The 26,665-nt window shown below is 35.7% G+C and overlaps 1 protein-coding gene and 1 pseudogene across 3 annotated transcripts in view; one reads left to right on the forward strand and one right to left on the reverse strand.

Moving 5' to 3' along the window:
- Window positions 1-26,665, forward strand: part of foxo (forkhead box, sub-group O) — a 132,041-nt gene that overhangs the window by 83,117 nt on the left and 22,259 nt on the right. For all 3 annotated transcript variants that reach the window (XM_017615072.1, XM_017615073.1, XM_017615071.1), the window contains 6 exons: window positions 12,180-12,472; window positions 15,421-15,642; window positions 16,024-16,189; window positions 16,276-16,555; window positions 17,600-17,718; window positions 17,809-18,805. In XM_017615072.1, coding sequence (XP_017470561.1) covers window positions 12,180-12,472; window positions 15,421-15,642; window positions 16,024-16,189; window positions 16,276-16,555; window positions 17,600-17,718; window positions 17,809-18,114 — 1,386 coding nt within the window. In that variant the 3' untranslated portion in view covers window positions 18,115-18,805. The remainder of the gene's footprint in view (window positions 1-12,179; window positions 12,473-15,420; window positions 15,643-16,023; window positions 16,190-16,275; window positions 16,556-17,599; window positions 17,719-17,808; window positions 18,806-26,665) is intronic.
- Window positions 22,814-23,311, reverse strand: LOC108362204 (mitochondrial import receptor subunit TOM20 homolog B pseudogene; annotated as a pseudogene).

Genomic DNA, 26,665 nt, shown 5'->3' on the forward strand with positions numbered 1-26,665 from the left:
AGAAGCAACACGATGAGACTGCTAACGGAGCGGTGCGAGAGAGACAAATGTCAGTGTATCTAACCTTTAATTATTGAAACAGGTATCTTTACTAGATTTCTAAGGAAGAATTTTAAGAGTGTGACGATTTTTTTCTGATAAAAGTGCCAGCTAAAGCGTACAGATGTTTGCCTCTGAACGTTTTCTTGGAATTTTGATAGCGACAAAACTTTTCAAATAATATGGAGGACTGATTTAAAAAAGTTCTCTGCTAAACTGTAAAATCTCCCAGAATATTTATGTAATAAATGCAATTTAATTTAGGAGAATATAAAAATGTTGAATATTTCTGTAAATAGAAGATAAAGAAATTATAAAATTATGTACAAGTATACATTATTGTGTTTCGGCAAACAATCTATTCTTCCATAAGCGTTCATTTCCTCTTGGGCTACGCAATTTTTTTCGCTTCATATTTTTGGAAATTTCTATTAACTCAATGATGTGCTACTACGAAAAAGTGGATTAAAAAAGGAAATAAGTATTTGAAATCAATAGAAGAAATGGATGCGGAAGTGATGCAGTAGCTCTTGGCAACTGTTTTAACAGAAGATTTAATGGGGTGAAAATCAGCTGAAGGAAAATTAGGCCAGAAATAGAGCAATAACTAGAGGATGGACGTCAGTTGATATAGTAACTAATATTTTTTTTTGCATTATGCTGTATGTATTCACATAAAATACTCGTATACATGTGCATATGTATGTATGTATAAAAGGAAACCGTAGGCTTACGTACATACTTACAAGCACGCAAATTAAAGCCACAAATTAATTTTCTTAGACGTGTTGATTGTATTTAATATGTACGGCAGTCAGAGCAAAAGTTGTGCTAAAATTAGGTAGATAAATAATAAACATCTGTAGTATGTAGAACATTTTAAAAAGTTCGGAATTCAAAAAATATTGCCAAATTCTCAGAATGATACCTTTAAAATACTCTTTAATTGCATATTGACACCTGAGTGGAAGATCGGCCTATCTCGGCAGCCAGTTCGAATATGCCATATCTCAGAAAACTTTTCAAAAACGCCCTACTTCAGAATTTGATTGAAGAACGCCCTACTCCAAAGTTGATTGAAGAACGCCCTCTTTTAAATGAAAATGTATCGAAAATGGGTTGAGATAGGGCGTTTTTGAATCGGCAGCTGAAATAGGTCGACCTTTCACTCAGATGTCGATATACTATACATCAATCGGTTGCTGGAAGATTGTGATAATCTAAACATACAGAAATAAATATCAGGGCCTTTGAAGTTAAACTTTACTGAGCTGACCCAACGCCCATCTATCCAGAAGTAGACCACTTTCTCTAACCGGGAGTAATTCTCCAAGTGTTCCCTGTCTTACCAGCTCATCGGCCATGCAGTTTTCCGCGATTTCGCTTTAACCCGGAACCCAATTAAGCTTAATAACGTACGTAATAATAACGTCTAGTACATTCCATCAGACGAGTACCTCATATAATAAAATTGTTTTAATTACAGTTTCATAAAGCCAATGAACTATTTTTGTCGAGAGACCCCAGTGCTTGCCAAAGGCCTCCTATGACAATATAGGGCTTTTAGCCTCCTCCTCTTTCAAGCCTAGACGGAAATTCGGTAACATATATGTACATCCAATTAAAAAGAACAAGCTTACTACCTAAAACCTACCCAAATTGGTATTTGTTTTTGTTTTTTTTTTGTCTTAAATTTTTTTTTACAGGAGCGAGAGCTCACACCTAACGAGAAAAGAAGTAGCGAATCGAAGGCGGCTAGTATGTTAACGCTTTGCGCTGGAAAACTTACGGCTGCACTGGTTTAAACTGGTAACACTATAGACGTTATAACCTGCGGTATATGTGCGATTTTTGCAAGCCAACCAGCATAACTTAACTGAACCTAAACAGTTTTGCGATGAAATCAAACTTTGAAATTTAAGAACGTAATAACTCTTCAGTACAAAAATTTGCTTTATTCTCATTGAATTGGGCTGTCTGTTATTTGTTTAATTTATATCGACTCTACTTTAATTTGTCCCTGAATAACGATGCCACTTATAAAAATGATTAATATGAAAGCTAGCTAGTTGGCAGGAGAGTTCTTACTTACTGAGATTTCCGTCGAAAGAAATAGTTAAGCGTACTTTGTTATATAAGTAGATATATTCATAAAACAAATAAATATACTGGTATATACATGTAAGTAAATAAATATGTTACAAAAGTAGTCAGTGCGTTCAGTCTTCGATGAGGCGGTCGATTTTCTTTTCTGGCCAAGTAGCCCAGTAATCCATATATTGTATGCAGATTTAAATAGGCCCATAAAGTCATTTTAATAAATTAGCGAATTTTTGTGCAGAGCAAACAAATTAAGTTAATGGCATTGAAAGGCAACTCAGCATAAAAAGGGGAAAAACTATGTATTAGCCCAAAACAGTGGTGAAGAGAATACCGTAATTTTTTTTTGGAAATTTGTAGTGCTGATGGTGGCACTGACGACGCACAGTGGTGTACGTGAAGAAATCAAAGTCAAAGTCTGCAGATCTCCTACTTATTTTAAATATTACATGGAGCAAATACTATGTCTATTAGAATAGGGACTGAAGATCTAATGCTCCACCGCAACTCTGTTTTACGAAGTAAGTATATGCAAGTTCTGAGAGGGAGATAATACCAACAGGTGCGGTTTTTAATAAAAACTTTAGAACCCTTGTAAGGCTACCTTCTCGGAAGCAATATATAGTTATTATATTAATTCCATTCTATTTCTATTTTACTCAGAAATTATAAAGAAAAAATGCAAAAATGTCGAATGAAATTTCGAAGTTTAATTTTGGAATCGTTATAATTTGGCTCACAAAGGGCCAAGAGATTTCTACCTTGGCTAATTATAGGTCTTGAATAGCACTAAAATGCTCTTGTTGTTCGAGTTATATAAAATTGTGTGACGGATGCACAGCTGCATGCAAAAAAAAATGCAACACATAACGCATTTTTAAAATTGAAGGTTTACAATTGTTTTCATTTTCTTAAAAGTGGAATCGTGTTTCTCGTCGCAAAATCTATAATATAAGTATAATAAAACACAAATTTTTTTTCAACAAATCTGGTGGATTTTGATATTGACAGATTTTTTTAAGGTCAGGCAGTAATTGGGCTTGATGGCAATATTTTACCGTGAAATGCAATTACATTAGCTTTCAAAACTTGTTTTGTTTCATATCAAATTGTTGCATCTGTCGAAAGCGTTACGATTAATTCGCATGGAGTGTTCAAAAAGCACACTGTGTGACGCCTCGGTGGCGTTTGTGACTTCTGTGACACTAGCAATGGAATTACAAAATCAGATGTACATATGTATGTACATATGCAAGTAAATAAGAATCGCATATTACTTATTTACATATGTACTTATTTAAGTAGATATGTCTACACTCTTTATTTCTTTACCGCTTTACAAACTGACTCACAACCCCACCGATTAATGGCATGTAAGTATGTGTGCTTATACACACTGAAAATAAAATCTGCGTAAATATAACAAAAACTACATATATTACGAAATTTCTCGTCCTTCTGAGCCACAAAAGTTTTTTTTTTTTTTTAATTGTACAAAACCCTTTTTGTACATACCACAAAAATATGAGACATCAGATCAGAAATTTTTGTAAAATGCACAAAAACCATTCGTATAAATATTTAACAGAATTATTTTCGAAAAACCTGCGATTGTTGCTTTCATTTGTCATTTTTATCGCAAATTTAAATCATTTTTGTTTAACAAAATTTTTTGAAAAAAAAACGCTTAACATTAATGATAAATATATAATGAAAGTGTTTTGTTATCATTTGAGCTAGGATTTTTATAGTCTGTGAATTAGCGTATACTTTCCATCTTTAAATTAAATATGAAATACTTTCAAAACTTGTTTAAAATGTCCAAAAACGTGTATAGGACAGCTAAATTTTAATTGAAAAATACGGTTATAGGCAGATAAATGCGCTATTAATCCGCCCATAGTGTTGTGGTGAATTTCTGTTGCCAAATAAAAACACTGCAGTAAAATTCATACAGTTTACAATTCAATAAATTTTCATTTTCTTTAATTTGTATTCCGATTAGAGGCCGCTGAGGTATAGTGGTTAACAGTGCGTGCTACCATTCCGCATGGCCTGGGTTATCCAAAAGTAAATTGCAAAAAGCAATGAGGTTATCAAGGAGCTCATTTCTGGTCCCAATTTTAATTTTAAGGATACATCTAGCCACATTACATTCAGATACGGAGGAAAATTCAAAAGGTTCGCTCGAATACGTAGTCGAAGTATGATATGGGGCGAATTGTGACATACAACCATTAGACGAAGCACTACAAAGAAACACATCATTCAGACTTGCAGCATCTAACATACACTCAGTTCTGTCCTTGGTATGTACCTGGAGATTTTTAATATTCCGCCATAATTTACAAGAGGGGAGAGAAGGATCGAATTTGACTGCAAAGAATTTCCGCTTTTCTCCCTTAACTGCCAGGGTGGCTTTATTTCTAGCTACACGAAAAGCATCCCAATTTTTTTCTTGTACGGTTTCTTGAGAGCTGCATACTGGCCTTATTTATGTAAATACATGTCTTCTCCCATTTAAACGCATATTCGCATAATTCACTGCTTTTCCTGTTTCCGCATCACCGTTGTAATTGTAGCTGGTGTTCTCGACGAAACTTTAAGTGTAACATATCCTTTGTTAGAGAAAAAGCTGCCAAACCGGCGCTGAATTTGCACAAGCTTTCACACAAAAGTTTAACTATATAAATATTGGTTAACTCCATTAGAAGTTTGTGCAAATCGTCTTCGTCGAGACGCCGTACTCGGCAACTGGCGGTTTCCCTCTTTTCTCGAATGATTTGCATCTGCAATTTACATACACAGATCCATGCAGAGTACGTAAGGATGCTTACATATGTACAGTGGGCAGCAGAAATGAGGACACGGTTATTTTTGTAAAATATTTGTAAGGCTTTTAGAGTTGACATTTTTTTCGTTATTTCATCATAAAAATATGGGTCATTCTTTAACCAAAACCATATAAATCTAACTTTCGCATTTTAAACATAGCTTAGCAAAATTTAAAAAATTTTCATTAAAATTTCAACTTTTTAATCTGAACTTTTTTGAGTATGCAGTTCGGTAGCTTATTAAATTTTAATAAAATAAGTACTACCAAAACCATGTAAATCAAACTTTTAAACCGAGCTTAGAAAAATTTAACAAATTTTCATTACAACTTCATACTTTTAAACCGATTTTTTTGTTTATTTTTTTTGAGTATAAAAATTTAAAAAAAAGTTGAAATTTTTATGAAAGTTTGTTAAATATTTCTAAGCTCATTTTAAAAGTTTGATTTATATCATTTTGGTTAAAGCATGAACCATATTTTTATGAACAAATAACAAAAAAATGTTAACTTTAAAAACCTTGCAAATATTTAATAAAAATCACCGTGCACTTATTTCTGCTCCCCACTATACCTATATGTAATATATACAAGTGTGCATTCAAGCATAATCAAGTTGCACATATTTTTTTCAAAGCTTTTTTTATTCTCTAAAACCGTTTGTGCGTGAGCTTGTGTTGGCGTATGCATATGTATGTTGTGTGTGTACTGTCACTTCCCCTTAACAACAAGTCGTTAGATGTATGCATGGACCAAATGTACATACAAACGTTCTAGTGGATTAAATAATATAACTGATGATAACTAGTTAGGTTGTTAACTAGTTTAAAATGATGCGCAGGCTGATCATGTCCACTATCTCCAACAACTGTCGATTTCGCAACTCGAGATATGTATCTATGTATCTGTCTCCCATGTATCGCCCCATTAATTGATTTTCTCACGCATGTTGGCCTCGCTTCTGATACTTATAAAATTTATTCGCCACTAAAAATTACTTATTTTTTGGCCTAATAACAATTGAGTAGTCCACTTGCAAACAGCGTTATGTGATTTTATAATAGAAAGTCATAAATTAAAAAAAAAAAAAACAGCCACGACAACAAGTAACATTTAAATTGAATCTGTTTTATTATTACCTGAAAATTTGGATAAATAAGAGCCTTAGAAAATTGTAACATAACATAACATGACATAAGATAACATTAACAGTCTATATGACCTAAAGCAGTTTTCTAAGTTCATCAGAAGATGTATACTTTCGAAGGTTTGTAAACAAGTATGATAGCGACTTTTGGAAGAAGCGATAACATTTGATGCTATTTTTTCAGAATATGAAAAGATTTTGCACTGTGTTGTTAGTGGACATGAAACTACTATAAATACTGGTACGCAATCCTCCAAAAACTAAAAATCGAAAAAATTTTACATATCGCACTTTGCAAGTAGACTACTCAATTATTCAAACATTTTTCATTCAGACTCAGACTGAGGCCATTTTAACTGAAAAAGTGTTTGAAAAAAAACAACAACAGTATACTACAGAGTTACAACCTTTTTCAAAAGTTAAAACTAAATAATCAATATAAGTTAAATAAAATATTATAACAATTCATGTGTCAAAGAAGGGGTTCAGCAACGATTTGCTTTGTGTTACGATTGGTCCAGTTGATGAGTTTTGCTAATTATACAATGCGTAAAACCTTCATTCTGTGACAACAGGATTGAAATCTGCCGGGGGGTTAAAGTCAAATTACTACAGTTGTATCCCCTATCAGAACCCCTGAGCTCATTGCTTTAAGGCGAATTACCAGAATAAGCCCAATCCGTGATGAAAGCCCCCCAAATGCAATAATAAAGCACAGTTAAAGGATTTCATCTCAAATAAGCCTACGTATACTTGATTTATGTGGACCAACGATACTCACCCATTTTGAACTTGCCACCAACAATGCTATACAGATACACCATCGAACCAGATCATTGTAACAGAATGTGAAAGAACTCTAACATGCGTTTGCGATTAAATGGCTATGAAAGGCCATAAATGAAAATTGCAAGGACTCCATCACGGACGCAATGCTGTCGTTAGGTTATTTAAAATGGCAATGAAATATTAACCCTCTGACGACCACAAAACCATAATCACCGCGATAAATATGCTATTGGAAGTCGTTAAGTGAATAGTTGGTGGAAGAGATGTACCAAAATTTTCCTACAAAAAAATAATTAAAAAAAAACTAGTCAAAATATCTCTTTCTATTATTATGGCTGTTACCTAAATAAAAAAGGCAGAAAATTAAAAATTTGCTCTAAAAAGCAGATGGGAAGTCAGCTAATTTAGAACTAGTAGCTTTTACTGCAGGGTTGTAGCTATTGGAATATGTGTCGAGTATCTGTTACATTGTCTAGTAGCCTAATACTTTTTATATCCGTATGGATGTCAATCATGCATTTGTGTACATATATAGTTATATACCATGCGTACTTACATATATACATACATATTGTATAAATATATCTAAGTAATACGTAAGTAAAATATTGTCTAGGTATTTACATACCTATGAATATACACGATTGTCAGCTGATATGTGTGGAGTGTATGTAACTAACCGGCATGCAAAATGCCTAGCATCAACTATTGTAGGCAACGGAGATTGCGGGGGCGTATGAGTAACTAAATAATAGCTGAGGCGGTAATTTGTGTGTGAACATACCAAAAAGGCGAGCATGTAAAACGCCCTTTCGATAAAATGTTTAAGTGGTGATTCTGTTCGAATATTTTTCACATTCCATTGCTACGAGCGAGTATATTTAACATCTGCGCTGCTTGTTTGCTGATTGATTATAAACAGTCGAACAATTAAAGCCTTTTCACTTGACTGGTAATGCTTATAAAATTTTATAGAGTTATAGCTTTTAGCCTACGTACATATATATACATATGTACATATATGTATACTTACATATAAATACGTTAGTATTTGCATGTATGGCTTGCGTGTGCAAGCCTTAAGATATATTGTTTAGGTAAATGTTTGCCCAAAACGATCGGCGTGCTTTGATTACTTGAAAATCTGTGATGTCATCAAGTGCTGATGTATATAACTAGTCTATAAATCTTAGTTTATAGACACGCATGTTCGCTCAAGTCTGTATGTAAGTACATATGTTAATGAAATGAAGAAAAAAATTAAGTGCACATACACATACATACATACATGAAGACAGCTAGAAAATTTAGATAAATCTCTATTTACACTGGGTATACGACTGTGTTCTTAAACAGCTTCTCATAAAGCACGCCACAAATCGGAGGAGAAGCTCGGCCAAATACCACCTTGTGCGACTCCCTAATAATTTCTGTGTGGCTTATATTTAGAGTTTCTGAATTCAACTAACTATTGACGTCCACACAGACACCTGGTTATCCACCATTTCGTTTTATCTGGAAGAAAAGAGTGTAGTGTGTCTTGGCAGAAAATCGTATGTTTGGCCGTGTCGAATTCGATAGGCCTACCGACGTTGGTACAAACTATAATCTGCAAATGATTTGTGCTATATTATATAGTATTAGATGTTTAGCGATGCTGGGCAGTCATGGGAGGGGGATGGGTTTTTGTGTGATTCAATGACACGTCGAAAGCCACTCTGATGAGGTCGAACCTCGCGGGGCCTAGCCTACCATGAACTGCGTTCTCTTCTCTGTTTATAAAAAACACGTCGATGTGCCTCAGGAGCAGACTTTGTTGGCCTTGCGTAGCGCACTATGGCGGGTGTCGACACTCTCCGGATGTGCAAGGATTTGCCGGCTGATGAAGCACATGGACGGCCGAGGGTCTGATAAAGAAATAGTGCTGAAAGTAAGGTCAGCATTGGTCTAATGTTTCGCTTGATTAGAAAGAGGTTTTTCCTATTGAAGACGGTTTGCTTACTCCGCTTGCAGGTCCTCCTATAAATTCAAAGTTGTGGTGGAAATGATATAGAAATTATATAAAAGTGCTACTTGCTTTAAACTTTAAATTGCCGACCAAATTTAATTTATTTTTTCCAAAAATAAGAGAAGTTTTCCAACAATTTTAAATATCTATTTAATTTTTTTTTTTTAGAGAACTTTCGTCCTCGGTTAGATTAAATTGCAATACTTGTCTAAATTTTCTTTCTACATTGTTTCACTCACCACAAAATAACTGGCAAGAATTCTAAGCTTTAACGCGAAGCATATTACCGTTAACATAAGTACAATTTTCTTGCTAGACATTTTTTACTTTCCGTAAATAAAAGAGTTGAAGAGAGCCATACAAAGCTACGCACAAAAATTGCCACTAAAGCGCTTAAATAAATATGATTACTGTAAGTGAAAACGATATAAGTAACCATGAAAAAAAATAAAACGCTGAAAGAGTGGGCACATTTTTGAAAATCAAAGCCAACAACTAAACTAAACCAAAGGCTAAACCATTAGCTCAGCCCCATAACGACCTGCACAATAACCAAAAAGTGAGGACGACAACCGTGATAACAAACAAAAATAAAAGAGATAAAAAGAAGCGTAAAAGGCACAATTTCGGAAAAAGGATACGTAAACGTGCAAAAAGGATGCCGACGCAACTATTGGCAGTGACGCCAAGAAAAAGTTTAGCAAAAAGTAAAATTAAGTTAAACTTACTTTTTTAGAGTGCCGCAGACATAACTACATATGTACATACATACATACACATGCCTGTGTGTTTGACAGCAGCGAGGAGTAAGCTACTGTTAGAGCACACACACACACTCGGCCACGTACATACACCCACCCGCATAGATAGTCTGCGGCGTGATGCGTCGCCTTGCTGGTGCTTCTAGGGATGAGAATGCCAACGGTATAAATGTGGTAAAAGGGCTGCTGCGGCGCATCCTTCGTAACGGTGATAAAAGGCGCCAGTCCGTCGCACGTTACCGTGTGTGCTGTCGCGTCATCAACGAGTTTGCCTGTCTAGTTTTTCGTTTTACTGATGTTTTAGAACCTGTTTTTTTTTTCGTTATCTTTTGTTGGATTTTTTTTTTCTGTTTTTGCATCACTTTGCTACTGTTTCTCTTTCCCACTTATTTTGGGGCGATTCGCTTAGTTGCCTTGTCGGCGGAAACACAAACGCACATAGGTATGTCTTTCAAGGCCAGAGGAGTGTGTAGCGGCGTGCGCGTGTTCGTTTGTACGTTGACAAATTCATAGAGCAGGTGATGTTAGATTTGTATGTTTGTATTCTACCACCGCAATGTGGCTCCAGTGTTTCGTACCTTGAACACTTTTCACAGCTCCCCCTCTGGCCTATGTCTAGTCATCGAAGTCGATGAATCGTTTACAATTGAAACATTCTCTCTCTGCCTTCTTGTTTGTTTTTTGTTTTTTGATATGCGAAGCCCTTGCCGCTTTATTTCTTTACTATCCCCGCACGCGCTCGCTGACAGCTCTTTGCCACACAGTATTTATGGTTTATGTCATAAAATATGAATTGACAGTTCAAATGTGAGCAGTGGCAGCAGCAAAAACCAGCAGCACAACAGTGGCACAGCCAACAGTGGGAATGTTGCGGCGGAGACAGGGAGCTAGATAGAGCGGCAGCGCAAAAGCTACGTCGGTCCAATTAGCGCAGCAGAAGCGTGGCATTTCTTTGGGTTTCTTGTAAGAAAAGCAATAAAAATGTCGGCAGACAATTGAAATGTCTTCACTAACTGGCGCAGTAGAGTTGATGGCGTGGCGGGAGAGTAGTTGAATACAAAGCACTGAATGGTAGACATGGACTGGAACTGTATGTTGTCGCAACGCAGCGGTTTCAATTGCTTACAAATTGTTACATCAGCGATGATGTATAAAAATGAAGTCAACTCACCCTCTCGTGGAACCGTTGAATGTACTATCAGCGAAAAAGGGGATGCGTATTGCAAGCTCAGCAATGCTAGTTGAGGGTTTTTTCAATGGTTTCTGCTCGATAATTGTGCGACAATCGAGCTTTATTTTAGTCTGCAAAGCATTGATCTAACTGTCAAGACGTTGTTAAGAAAATATACAGTACAGGGTGACTCAATAAGACCGCAGATTTTCTTTTATAAATAAAATTCCAACGACGGGCGCCGGTGTCCTCATCGCAAAATGCGCAATGCTCAAAACGCACTTCTTGCACAACGAAAATTTTCATAAAACATTTGGATCAGTTTTCCACAGGCAGTAGTACCAATTGTCTGAAAAATAGCAAATTAAAAAACATTAAAATAAAAAAAAAATTGTGAAAACAAAGGGTGTGATCAAAAGTGAATTTCGTTCTCGTAGTTTGTTTCCAAGAACGCTTAAAAACGCAAGAACAAATGTGAGGACAAAACTGTAGAGAACGTTCTCAATGGGAATTATACAAGAACAAAACTCTATGGCACCTTCCCAAAGAGAACAAAATGCTAACAATACTTTCGAGAATATTTCTAAGGGAAACACGGGGGAAAAAAGGCTCCGGAACGTTCTGGAAAAGTATAGCATGCGAACAAGAGTCTAAGTGACTTTCTGATAGAGTACGACCGGGAAGAAACCTCCTATGGTAAAATTAATCAAAAATGAACAGAAATTTTAAAAATAATTATGCATATTAAGTCAACGAAAGACTTAAGAAATTAACTTTTCTTGCACAGAAAATGAAAAATTGTTACATAAATAAACAGTGCCTCCTAATGATAAAGGATACGGAAGTTGAAATGATCCAGCTTTCCTCTGGCTAAGAATTAACAATCGTTATTTTAACTAAAACGATTTTTCATCCCAACACTCAGATGGCCCTCTCATTCTTATCACTAAGTTCCCAAAACTTGTGTACTGGTTTTGTTCTCTAGCAGAAGGTTGCCCAGACTTTTGCGTTTATTTTATCATCCGGGAAAACGTTTCCGAAAGTTTCGTTCTCATTCTGTTCTTTTTGAGAACGTTCCCGGCAATTTTGTTCGCATTTTGTTCTTTACGGAAACGTTCCCGAAGCTTTTGTTCTAATTTTGCTCCCGTTCAAACTTTTCTCAATATAATTGTTGCCGTTTAGCTCGATTGTGGGAACATTCTCGATATTACCTATATTTTTTTCTCATACAGAACTAGACCAGAACCGGAAAGGGTTCACTTTAACTTATTAAATAAGTAATCTTTTTAAAACTCGGTTTTTTAACAATATTTTCTTTTTTTCATTTCTAGAATTCCATTCGTCACAATCTATCGTTGCACAATCGATTTATGCGCGTCCAAAATGAGGGTACTGGCAAATCGTCTTGGTGGATGCTTAATCCGGATGCGAAACCGGGCAAATCAGTGCGTCGGCGTGCCGCATCTATGGAAACGTCGCGCTACGAGAAGCGTCGGGGGCGTGCCAAAAAGCGCGTGGAGGCTCTACGTCAGGCGGGCATTACCGGTCTGAACGATGCGACACCATCGCCCAGCAGTAGCGTGAGTGAAGGTTTGGATCACTTCTCGGAGAGTCCATTGCACAGGTATCTATTAACTTAGAGTCATGAATATTATATGCTTTAATAAAAAACTTAGTGCAAAATTGCAGTAGTTGCCACAGTATTTTTGAAACAATTCCATTCGCTTTTTTGCCTCTTTGGCATAACATTTAGAAAATTAATTTTTTTAGCATCTTGGCAGAAATATTATTCGGTTTCGAAATATTTACACTATGATTTAAAATACCATTTTAATATTGGCTGCTTGCAATGATAAGTTCTTTTTGCAAACTAAATACACGCAAATGTGGGAGCAAGCATGTTATAGCAGCTTTATAATAGTTTCCAAAGCACAAGTTTAGTTGAAAAATTTTATGTGCATATCTGCGGCATTTCGATGATACAAATTAACTAAATTTGGATTAAAACAGAATAAGTCTCGTTTAAAGGGTTTTACAAAGACCGAGTCACTGAAAAAGGAATCAATCTACATCGGTATACCAAAAGGTATACAAAGAATAAAGTTTGGAAAGCTCAACTGTGTTTTACAGAAAGCTTTAAGAATGTGTTCGGTCTGTGAGACAGCATGTTAGTAATGGAAGATTAAGCTTCTATTAAAAGTACATCTCAAACTAAGCCTAAGGCTAGTTAATCGTTAAAATACTATTTGGCTACCCAATTAAATATTGTTTTAAGAAAAATTGGCTCAACTCGAGATAAGTTGTTTTATTAAAATGCTACAGATATGTACTTAAAATAGTAGTTGAAGTAGAAAGTAGATATAAATCATTTTCCAAGTGCGTAATTTCTAGATATTTTGATTCCAGCGCCATCTATGTTTGCAGAATCAGATGTTATCATAAGATTAATGCCCGTTAATACAGGTCGTATAATAGAGACGGATTCTCTAGATATCTCGACTCTTTACATCAAATCTAAAAGTCATGTGACTTACAGTTTCGAAGTTACAACTGACTGAAATGCCACGCATATTGGATGTTCCACTCCCCTTCTATAAACTCATATGTATAAACCATGGAATGGAATTGTGGGTGGCTGGAAAAACTAACAACAATTTTTCCAAGCACTCAGGCAGTATTGCCCATTGTACTTAAGGACAAGAGACAGGATTTATGGGACAGGGATATAAAAGTGCGGTGGGAATTCATTACTCCTTTGCAAACTTACCAGACTCCTTTATGAATCTAAGCAGTTTGTGGACGGAAAAAGAATGTATCTCGTCTATTTTTAATACAACCGACTCAAAAATGTACCATCTAAGTCTGGCAAAGGCCGGATGGCGGCAGCGAAAATGCAAGATGTACACAGTGGCTCCTCGGTACTCTATGATGACCATATGTCGCCCCCAAGGATTGTGCCCCGAAATCAGTCCTAGAAGGGCGCTAGATCCTTGTCTGAGAAGGAATTTTTCTACCACCCTGTCAGACCTTTTCAGGAAGCACTTGGTTGTTTTGCAGGCGTCAATACCACACCAACGCCCCTCATGAGTTTTATTTATGACTCCGGTCAAACTGAAGTCTCCAAAGAATCGCAGTTCTCCAATTCATTAGATAGTTCGTTTCCTTGAATACCGTAGTGTCTTGGCACGCAAATAATTTTAAACTCATTCCAACTTCTAACGGAGTTCCGCCTCCACTTACATCCCTGGCCTATCTTTAAAGAGGTGTTAGCACTTTCCAGGGCATTTAGAGCAACTTCGCAAAAACTTCCAATTGGAAGAAAGTAAAGCATCTGAAGTTACTGTCCAGATGCCACCCTGCTGCATTTTCAGCCATTGAGCCGTCGATGGAAAAAGTTTTCGGCGAGCTTCCATGTAGGAAATCTAAATACATACTTTCTTCCAAAGGAGACTCCTGGCATCAGTTTGTCAATAGTTGCCAAAAAAAGGATATTGCTCTAAAAACCGATCGTCCTGCCACAGACCAAAAGAGTGCCTATACAACACCAAAACCGTGATTTTGAGCATTGGTTTGCGCAACCATACTACGGCAGAGTACGTGACAATTGGTCTGATTAAAACTATGTATACTAGGGTTGTCTTGCTGGGATTTACAGCGAGGCAATGCAAAGTGCCCCATTCATCAATCAATGCAGACCTCCCTGAGAGATTTATCTGATGACAGTGGATGCGAACGAAGCCTTGCGCTGCCAAACACCACAAGAGAGGTTATAGCCTACCTCGCTGAGGGCATCTTCTCCCAAACACTAGAATGGTATAAAGGCTAGCTTCGTCCCCCACTGTCAGTAGTCTGCTAGATGACATCAGGTGAATCCACCTAACGGTTATTTTGTGCACTTCATGTCTTCTGGCCGCAGAGCACATAGAGTCAAAGATAGCGCTGTTTAACGCCCGCTCAATATCAGAAAAGACTACCGTTAGCTTCCAATCTCACCTCGATCTTTGTTACAAGGTCCGGTTGCTAAGGGGACTGTCGTATTGTGTTGTAGATTTGATGTATGATCGTTCCACCCAATACACTGGTGAGTGCCTGCTACGTGAGAATTTGTCTATCATTGAGGCATCGTAAGCTCTTTTAATGCTTTGGCTTTGATTTGCGGTTGGTCCCTCTGATTGAATAAATATATTTGTCTTTCAGGATCTGCCCTGAATCCTCTGCTTATAGTTAGCTGTTTTAAAGGGTACCAAAGACGCCTGAAAATGAATTTGTGTGTGCAAATTAATACTTAAGTAATATGCACTATGCATTTATCCAGAAGACGGAGAATTTTTATTTCGTAAAACTAATATGCCTATGTAGCTAAAAGTGTACATATGTAGTTCATGAATTTTTAATTTTAAGTAGGAATATTTACAAATTAGATCTGCATACATACATATGTTTTATATTTCCTAATCAGTTTTCTATTTGATTTCAATTAAATTTTCTTTTTTTTTTAATTTATTTATTGCCTTTCTTTTCATTTCAATCGTGGTTGATTAATTTTGTTACCTTTTCGCGACGCAACCAAAGTGGTAATTTCCAGTTGTCACCAGACTTCCGACAACGCGCGTCTTCGAATGCCAGTTCCTGCGGACGTCTCAGTCCGATTCCAGCGCTAATAGGACTCGAGCCAGATTGGAGCTTTGGTGCTGACTACACAAATACAACCATAACGCCGGCACAGTCAGCGTCAATGGATCAATTAGCCGGTTCGATAGCGGACGTAAAATTGCCAAAGGATATTCTGCAAGGGTCAGTGACCATTTTGATTTTTGTAATTAATTATGGAAAACTGTTTATTTTTAAGTTAAATGTTTTTGTTTTTTTTTTTTTGCTTTTGAAAAGGGTGTTTGAACGCAAATTTTTATTTCCAAAGCATGGTGATTTGCACTATTTTGCAACAGAAAATGTGTTTTTTTGTTTGTAAAAGCCTTTGTGTATGCATGTGTATGTGTATGGTTGTGCATGCTGAAGTTCTTTTATATTTCTGCGTGTTAAAAATTAAGCTAAGTATATACATATGTACATGCATATGTACATATGTTGTTTCCCAACTTCATCGCCAGCAGATAAATAAAGTGAATTTGTTTTGTCTCTTCCTTTTACCACTTAACGGTCATACGGTTGGAGTAGGTTTAGCGCTGCCTCGGGTATACCCACACAGCCGCCACCCCCCTATCAGCCGCCACAGACATATAGCTTGAATGGGCCCGTCGTATCACAGGGTTATGGCTTACAGGCCCAACAGTGCATGTTGCATCGCTCTCTGACGTGCAGCTGCTTGCATAATTCACGCGACGTACGTAAATATAGACATTTGTTTTAATTTATAGTTCTATAAACTTGCGTTTTTTTTCTTTGCACCTTTTATTTCTTCGCCCGCAGGGTCTGTCACCTAATTCTGTCACAACAACCATGTCTCCCGCGTATCCGAACAGCGAACCATCGTCGGACTCTTTGAACACATACAGTAATGTGGTTTTAGATGCCGGCAGCTCTGCTGGCGTTGCGAATGATAATGGCACCAGTTTATTGGTTCAACAGCAACGACAGCAACAACAGCAGCAGCAGCAACAGCGACAAGTGCAGCAGCAACAACAGCAACAGCAACAACAACAACAACGTCAGCAGCAGCAACAACAGTCACTTAGCACAAATTTGGAAGGTAGGTGGCTAGATGAAAAAATTTGACCGGTAAAAAATATGGCTATCGAAAGAAATTAAAAGTTAGTTGAAATTACTTAGCTACCGTTAAATTCATCGTAGTCCGATTTTCGGGAAATCTGCGAAAATGTGATCAGCGCATTATTTGTTATCGATTTTCATAGCTTAAAGTTTAATGAGCTTAACCATAAAAAATTTAATGGATTTAACGAGCTTTATGTAGTCACAATTTCCAAAAATTTTATATTTATAAGCAGTTAAAGTCTTCTTAATTTTTTATTAATTTTGGTATAAGTTTATACATATAACCGCTTTGGCCATCGAGAGTTCTGTAGTAACTAGCTTTTCTCGCATCATTCGTCGAGATGTCCTTTTGAGCATCTGTTCATTGGAAGACATAAATTAGTCACGTGCCGACTCCTCCAGCTCAGAGAATTCTGTGACCTTTTACAGACATAACTAAACTTACCAGATTATTGTTGAGAATGGAGCACTGCGACCTTGAGATCTAACTATGCCTTTTATAGATTTCTAGTCTGTCTATTAATTTAGTAGCTGGGGGTAATTTTAATATTTACCCTAAATATTTTGATTAAACTGCACTTTCGGTTATGCGAGGATCACCTAAGCGCCGTGTGCATCAGTGCAGGACATCGTTGCAAAATCTTCCGCACAGTTTCGATGCTCACCCTACCAAATATGCTTCACTTCTGCAGTAAGTACCCAGTTTAGCCAGGTAATTGTTCAGCTTACAGTGTCCTGTAAGAATTTCTGTAATAACTCGTAATTTATTCGTGGATAAGCTCAAGCATTCCTCTTTATAGAGTCGGACTTAAAAAATATTTGGCCTAGTTTAACTTTAAAAAAAGAATAGCTGTTATTTTCGGTGCCCGCAATTAACCATATATATCATGACTATCGGTGTAGGCTTCGAAGGTCGTTAGGACTAAGATTACCTCTCCAAGATTTTTGCACTCAAGTGCCAACAACTACCATATGAATTAAATACCCAAATATTGTCATTTTTTGTTTTTTGCATTCGCAGACAACAACTGCGCATCAACACTTATCGGGCAATGCATGGAAGCACTCAATAATGAGCCACAAATTGACGAATTTACACTAGACAGCTTTCAACCTGGCCTAGAGTGCAATCTGGAGGAAGTGAGTATCAAATTATCTTGTAACCGCTTGAAATAATTTGAAACAATGTAAACTCTCTGCCGATTCTCTCGCTACAAATTCACATTGCAGTTAATCCGACAGGAGATGAGCATTGATGGCATGTTGGATATCAACATCCCATTCCCATCTGACCCCACAGCTGTTGGCAATGACAGTACAAATATTGTTAATAGCGCCCTCGGCGGGGCGAATAATGCGCAGCACCAGCAGCAGCAACAACAACAACAACAACAACATCATCAGCAGCAGCAATTGAATCAGCTGCAGGCACAGTTACCCCAGCAACAGCAGCCACAATTGATGCCATCGCTGCTCAATAGTATCGCTAGCAATAACAACAACAGCATTGTAAAGCCACCATCTTGGGTGCACTAGAGGAGTGGGCAGCGCTGGAGTGAGCAGTTAGTTTAATAAATAACAATAACAAAACATTTTTAGCTAAATAAAGTGGTAACCTAAGAAATGGATTTGCATGTAAAAAGAAGAAAAAATAAAAGAAACGCAGGAAAAAAGCGCGGAAAGTAGCATGAGTGAATCGGTTGCGAATGCGAATACCCGGCGATTGGGCAACTGTCTGAAGCTGATGGGACTTAGAGTTGGGTGTGTATGGGTTTCTGCGTGCCACATGCCCGGATACTTTGTAGCGCATTACCAATTTTGCATGCAAATATTTTTATAGTACTACTCAGTACTACAAGTACTACATACCCGTACATACATGCATAGAAGTTAATAGTTGATGAATTGATTTAATCTATTCTCCCTACGCACATACATACATACATATGTATACATGTAAGAATAATGCCAACGAATTGCTTCTACCCACAAGTCAAATCAAACCCAAGTTCGAAAAGAAAATGAAGAAATGAAAAAAATCAAAAGAAAACATATGTCATAAGGATTAAGATAGATAATTGGATGGATAAGAAATAAAACTAAGCAAAAAAACAAAATCACAACTTTGTGTCTAATAATCAAGGACAATAGCGACAGGAGTAAAGGATTAGCTAACTAACTGCAACAATATCTGTGAGCAGCAGAGAGCACGAATTGAGTTTAGAAAGTGAGTACAAAACAAAAAAAAAAAACTGTTACTAATCATTTTCGGTTATAAAGTAGATAGTATTAGTTTTGCAAAGTTTCCACACTCAGAAACGTGTCAGCTATCTATATATTTTTCTCTCAACACAAGATTTGGTAACTGTAACCCTATCGTGTAACTTTGCCCAAATCACGTGTCGAGAGAAACATAATTAGTTGTTGTAACGAAATTATTTTCTAGGTGCAGTATCTGATTCGTTTCCTGTCGGTAAATATTGGCTTATTTTGGAGACAATTTTGAGCCTTTCAAGTACTCTAGCAACTTATGATTTGCAGATATAACTTTCATTTTCGGGATATAGGTTCTCTAGAGCAATGTAAATATTATCGTGTACAAATTTTATATAAATTCAACATATATTGAGCGTTTTAAGCATTTTAATTGTTGAAAAAACTAGCAATTTTTTTATTACCAAAATGCTCGACAACCGCTCGAATGATTTTATTTTTGTTGCCTTCAGTCAAAAACTCAAATTTTTTCCTTTTGTTTGGTAGATATCTTCTATGCATGTTTATTTTATTTAAATATATGTGCATAAATGATTGTCCATACAAAAGCACTTTGTCATCATTTTGCAAACAAGTGCATGCGCCGGAAGTGAGAGAAGGAGACAAAAAGTATGTGTGTGTGTAGGTACTTCTGCTTGTGGGGAACAGATGGCGCAATATAACTATATAACCTAATCGCAGCGTTTGTATGTAAATAAATATATACGTACATATGTTGATTGCAGCTAATATGGATCTGTTTATCATTTAGTAATCTATGTAAATATGTACATATGAATGCATAATACGTGAAAAATTTTCGTCATATCCGATGTTACCGTTCGTTCTTTACCTCTTTTCAAAGAGCCCATTTTTCTCTATGAGTATTGGATTGATTTCATATATCTCCATACGAAGTTCCAGTACTGTACCATGAACACTTACAGAGATATGCAGTATGAAATCTAGCTTGCATGGTAGGGTGTCACGACCCCTTTTCCAATAGCTCCGTATTTTCTCCACGACTATGCGATTAATTTTATATATCTCCACACCAAGTTCCAGTACTCTACCAAGAACAATTCTAGAGATATGCAATAAGAAAAATTCGAATTGTATGGGAGGCGCCACGACGACATAAACGCTTCCAAGGTTATTATTATGAAAAATTCGGTTTATATGAGGGTTCCACGTCCCCCTTTCAAATAGTCCGAATATTTATTCATTAGTAAGCGACTGATTTCATATATGTATCTCCATACTCAGCTCCAGTGCTATAAAAAGTGAAAAATTCGTATTGTATGGGAGGTCCTACGCCCCTTGTACAATATATCCAATTTTTATCTAGAGTATTCGATTGATTGCATATATATAGTATCTCCATACCAAGTTTCAGAACTCTACCTTGCACATTTCCAGAGATATGGAGTATGAAAAATTCGGTTTACACGGGAGGTTCCCCGCCCCTTTTGTATATCGGGATTTTGGTTAGCCTATTCGATAAAATCGGTTCAGCCGTTCTCGAGCTTTGCGATATACATAGAATCTACTATGTCATAGATGGATAAGAGTTGCTGCTTTTACGTACATAAAACATAGAAGCAGGGTTTTTATGCGTAATTATATACATTCATATGAATGTACATTAGACTGCATCACTCCCCATACAAAAAATAATCGGTACTATTTTTCCATTGGAATTATAAAATCTACTATATTTTAAGACGTCCACCAAAATATTTCGGAAAAATATTAAGATTTAAGTGAGCTGGACCGATTTGAAAATACCTCCAAAAATGTTTTTTTTTATGAATAAAAATAGTTTCTTAAAGATTTTTTTTTAATAAATCCCCTCAAATGACAAAACGATTTAAGCTTAAAATATTTGCATAAAAATATTAAAAAAAAATAAAAAAAAATTTTAACGGAATCGTAATGATGAGATTTTTGATGCTGTTTTTTAACTTTTTTCAAAGATTGGTATAAGAAAAACTTGGATAACTGAACCTAAACTCTTCCGATTTAGACTTAAGAGGTGTCATTGGAAAGGTATTTTCTCACCCTTTTCATGTATTTGCTAATAAACTTATTCAAAGGATGGAAGAGAAAAGTAGGAAAGTTGAATTAAGATGTTTTGGTATTCGAAAAAAAAAGATGGGACACGAATGACGTTTCTTTTGGCCAGAAATGAAAACGGTGTGAAAATACCTTTCTACTGAGATCCCATAAGTCTAAATCAGAACAGTTTTGGCCCAGTTATTCAAGTTTTTCGTAAATCAATCTTTGAAAAAAGTAAAAAAACAGCATCAAAAATATCATTCTTACGATTCCGTTGAAAATATTTTTAAATATTTTTATGCAGATTTTTTAAGCTTATTCTAATTTGTCATCTGAGGGGACTTTTTTCAAAAAGTTCTTTAAGAAACTATTTTTATTCATAAAAAGCTTAATTTGTGGAAGTAATTTTAAATCGGTCCAGCTCGCTTAAATCTTAATATTTTTCCGAAATATTTTAGTGGACGTCTTAAAATATAATACGTTTTGTAATCCCGATGGAAAAACCGCAACTTTTTTTGGTGATGCAGTCTAATGTACATAAATATTCATATACAAATGTGAGTGCCAAGGCGAATTCATACCGTCGCTGGAATAATGAAGTAGTGAAACATGAAAAGTATAGTTTTGAGAAAAACAAATTTGAAGTTTTTATGATCCAATCGACCAAATCTAAACTTTAAAGTGCGCGCTTGTTATTCAAAAATTCATATTTTAAATAAACCACGCTTCTTATTGAATCCTTCGCTGTTAATTCAGAAAAAAATGACTTAGAAATGCCATTTGAGCTCATTTTTCTGAAAGCATCTGCTTATATACTATTTTATCTTTGAACATTTTTATATGAAATCATTCTACACTATTTTATAGTGGTTGCAAACTCATAAAAATTAATGGGTTTATGTCGATATTACACAATTTTATTATTCACATTTTGAAACTGCCTGTGAAAGTTAGCAGTAATATAATGAAGTAAAATTCTCTAACGTTATTTTAATATTAAAAGAATTTTTTCGGAATTTTCTTAATAATGGTCCAAGTGCACCATTAAAAATTAAAATTTTGTTTTTCGCGAATAAGTGCGTGATCCAAAAAGATATTTAAGAAAAATGAAGATTTTTCTAATAGATTAAAGGATTGTCTATCCAGTGGTACGATGATCGAATTTACAGCATTTACAGGGTTTCTTTATTCCAGCGACGATATAAGGTGGTGTTGCTGGGATAGCTGCTTTGATTCACCTCCGTACACATATGTCAAAACTACTTATGAGTGAGTGCGAAAGTAAGAGTGTTGGAGTTTTCTGTCCCTCTTCCTCCTTGAGCGAAGAATAGCTGAAATTTGACATTTGTGTACCGAAAGCGAAAACAAAATACAAATGTAGTTTTTATTTTGTACTACCGCTACCACCCTATATGCATTCGCCTTTTGTAAGTGCTAACAGCAATGTTAATTGCTCATTGTACATACATATGTAATTGCCTACATTAGTTATCCATGAACTGTACTTACATATTTGTTTTTTTTTTTTTAACATAAGAATCAACATTAACGTTAATATTAGCACGTATGTACATATGTATATGTATAAATAACCCTTGCGTCGCGCTGTATTCCGTACGAATTAACAGCAGAACAGAAAAAAGGGCAAACAGAAAAAAAACGGCCTTCAAAATATATATTAGTATAGACTAATTACATTTTTGTAACATTTAAGTAATCACTGTCAATTTTATTCAAACATAAAAAGCTAATTCACGCGCGTCTCCACATTTAAACGGATATTTATAAATTTCCGCAAAATTCCTTTTTTACTTTAAGATTTCACTTAAAAATTTACTTGCTTTAGAAATATTAAAAATTCATACAAAACATATACACGCCCCACTCCATTCGCATACAAAATATAAACTCATTTCCTTTCATGCTACGAAGCACTTTGACCGCAACTGATCTCATTCAAATTGTCGGCACTCTCAATGGACTTAACCTTAACAATTTTGGGTGCATCGTTGATTTCCGCTTGTGCACGATTGCCCAATTCCTGCATCTTGAGTATGAGCATGGCAAACACTTGTGACGGCAATGACATCTGCAACATTTCCAGCAGGCGCCCTGGTTGTCCGCATACGATTATTGCATTGGCCAGATGTCCCACACCATTCTCAAATTCACCTCGCGCAATTAATGTTTCACCCCATTGTATCTCCTGCAGGAAGTAGCGCTCAATTGCTTCGTGATCACTCAAATTTGGTATTCCATTTCGGTCAGCATTTTTTCGATTGCGACGTCGCTGTTCGCGTACTTTTTTCTTGTAATCGGGATCAGCACGTCGCTTACGGTCGAAATAGACGCAATAGCCGATGAAGAGTGTGCTCGCCAGACCGACAGCTATGCGCACAGTTGTCTTGTTGATTGTATTCATTTCAAATGCTAAAACAATTTATTAAACAATTTTCAAAGATACTTATTTTGTTTGAATAATTAGTACACAAACAAACAAGAAACAAATTTTGACTTTTTTCAACTGTCTCTGACTGGTAATACGAAAAAGAAATGTTTTGGAAATGTCTCCACTGTCTGAATAGTGTTGATAGACTGTTTATAAAAATATATCTATGCATATCGATAGTTTTCATGATTCAGTCATTGATAGATTTATTCTATACCACACAAAATGAAAAGAAAATCATACCGACTTTCGCACAGACTAATGGCCCTATTCGCACTGCCACGGCAAAACTAATCCAATGACTATGTATTGTTTTAATTACTGCACTTAAAAATAATATTGTCAAAGTTCCAGATTTAGTTGCTGAAACAATAGTCTTGTGTTTAGTTTTGTTATTGACGTGTACATGTACACAAGGTGAGTTAAATTGACAGCATAAAAGTGTTCTTGCTATTTGTTTTATCTAGATTTGGTGTTCTGAGTCACAGCATTTCATCGCTTACATACATAACATAGTGACTGCATTAACCTACAGCATCAGGTTCTCACTGAACTTTGTTCTGCTGATAAATGTATGATTTGGCCTACTTGTAACAATGCACATTAGGTCAAATGATTACCTTTTCTGTGCGAAATTAATAGTAGCTAAAAGACTTTGCTTTATTTTAATGCAAAAGGTCCGCAAACGTAAAAAAGTGTAAAGTCAGTTAATAAAATGTGAAAACATGACTTGACTTTTGTAAAAGAGACTTTTTATATTCAAATTATGAGTATACGTGTTTAGGTAGTTCTCGAAAACATTGTCCAATTAGCTTGGTTTTGAGATAAGTTATTTTTTTACCATACCCTCCCTCTGAAAATGAGCTACATAATAAAATAAGTATGTTCATATGCACGTAAATGGCTGCTTATAGCGATTAATTAGGGCATTATCGAAATACCTAAATTAAAAAAAAAATCATTTACTACATGCTTCGTAGATATTTATACCTTGAGGAAAGATTCCTGAGACAGTTACGAATATTTTTGAACTTAATTTGTTAAAAGAATGTAGAAAGCTCTACTCACCTTGGGCAAACAATTTTGAAATTGCAATCCATAGATTCTCTCATGGGTTTGCCTTTTCGCGAAGGCTGTTCATCGATTGTCTTTTCGAATCGGCGCGAGTGTCTTTCTAAGATATATATAATAACGCTATAGCAGATGGAATGTAATCCAAATTGTGGCTGCTATTTTTTTTTTTGCTTTGCTATCACATACTTCCATTTTCAATATTTATCAACATTAAAAAGGATTATTGACCACCATTAAAATGCAAGCGAATTTTGACAGCAACTCTTGTTGCATAGCGCCACTTGCCGCCGGATAAAATAGGCTAAGCAATTTTAAGCGAAGGAGAGGACAGAACTGCATTTTTTGGGAGAAATTTAGAATCCGGCCGACACAGTTGGCTTTTTGATTTCGAAAAGAACTTCATCAGCAAGAAACGCGATGTTTTAGCATCGTTTCCGTATTGTTTTCCATAATTTTCATTATTCTTTGATAAATAATTGCAAAAAATACGCGTTTTTTCTATTAAGAGTTTCATGGAACTTTCGCAAATATCATCAGCACCAATCTTTTTTGCAACATGGTTGACAACCGAAGAAAGCTTTCCGTTTTTCGAACATCCAAGCACTTATCCCTTTGTAATAGCATGATAACCTAGAAAAAACAGTTTTTTTTTGAAAACGGCGGCTTAAGTAAAATAAAATCTACTCACTACATCTTAATTTTTTTCCTTCCATTTCCTTTTCCCTTTTCTTTACCCAAGGTTAACAAAATTGTAAAGGCTTATGAAATCATAAATGGGGAAAAATCAGAAAATTTTTGAGGTTATGCAAATACATAAGTGATGAAAAGTAATTTTGAAGTTTTGAAAGTGTTTGATTGCCGTTTAACGGTATTCTTTATTTTAGATAAACAAAGTGAAGCTTTTGTTATTTTGGAGTATTCCCTATCGAACGGCAACAAAAAATATTGTAAAACTGGGTTTACGAAATTGAACTTTCGCACAGCCAAATGTATCATTTGACCTAATGTGCAATGTGCGAAAATTTTATGGATATTCAAATCAGCTGGGATTATACTAAAATATTCTCTGAAAGTATACTTATCCAGCAATAAACATTTAGCGCGTATTGCCATTTTATTTCCTACTAAAGTTTAAATGTCCTGGCCTAAGTAGGTTCCGAAAAAGTGGAAGAAATGGGTAAAGTAAATATCTGAGCGAAATTAAACTTAAGACATAGTAAAATTCATGGGAAATATTTTCGTAGAACATTTTTTTTTCATGCCTGAAAGTGTTGTTTCGGCCCTTACTTTAAGAAACTCCTCCAAAAGGAAATTTGGAAGGTCCTTAGCGGATTGATATATTCTAGAAAATTATTCTTCGGGGGTCTTCTCAGATAGCAAGTAATTTTTATAAGCAAAAATCAAACTAAACCAGAAGCGACCACCACTGAGACACTACCATTCCGATGCAAAAAGAATTATCGAAATCGGTTGACCTCCTCCTTTTTTGGAAGTCGGTTAATAAAGATCATTTAAATTTACTCAAATAGAATTTCATTTTATTTGAGGAATGGAGGTGATGAAATAAAAATGAAAATTACCAAAAAAACGCTAAGTATTATTATAATTGTATGCGTATAATTGCCCGCACGATATTTTATTGCGATTTTTCTATGTAAATTTTCCAATGTCGCCAAATGTATTATATTTATTTATATGCGTGTGGATGTAGTATAAAAGATTCATTCCGACATTCAGCGCCTGTTTAATGGCCTTCCTTTACAACAAGTTTGGTCTTGTTTTAGCTTTTGTAGCTGATTTCAATTTTTCTTTTTCGAATTATTTTTTTCCATGTATACAAATATGTAGTAGTATTACTTTTATCATGAATGGGTTTGTGTGTTTGAATGGAATTGAAAAAGGACATTTTTAAGAAGGAAGGAAGGCAGGAAGGAGGCGGAAGTATGTACATACATAAGCTTAGAGAAAGTGGGTGCTAGCGACAGTGTAGACTTTTTATACCCGAGCGCACTTGTGCACAAGGATATATTAATTTTGTTCACATAACGGTTGTTTGTAACAGGCAAAACGAATCGAGATAGATATAGACAAATGTATACATAAATTATCAGAATGAAAAGAGAAATCGATTAAGCGGTGACTGTCTGTCCGTCCGTCCGTCCGTCCGTCCGTCCGTCCGTCTGTGCACACGATAACTCGAGTAAAAATTGAGATATCTTAACGAAACTTGGTACGTGAACTTCTTTTGGGCGT

The sequence above is a fragment of the Rhagoletis zephyria genome, unplaced genomic scaffold, assembly GCF_001687245.7.
Source record: "Rhagoletis zephyria isolate East Lansing unplaced genomic scaffold, Rhagoletis_zephyria_1.1 Rzeph_scaffold_00961, whole genome shotgun sequence".
Classification (NCBI taxonomy): domain Eukaryota; kingdom Metazoa; phylum Arthropoda; class Insecta; order Diptera; family Tephritidae; genus Rhagoletis; species Rhagoletis zephyria.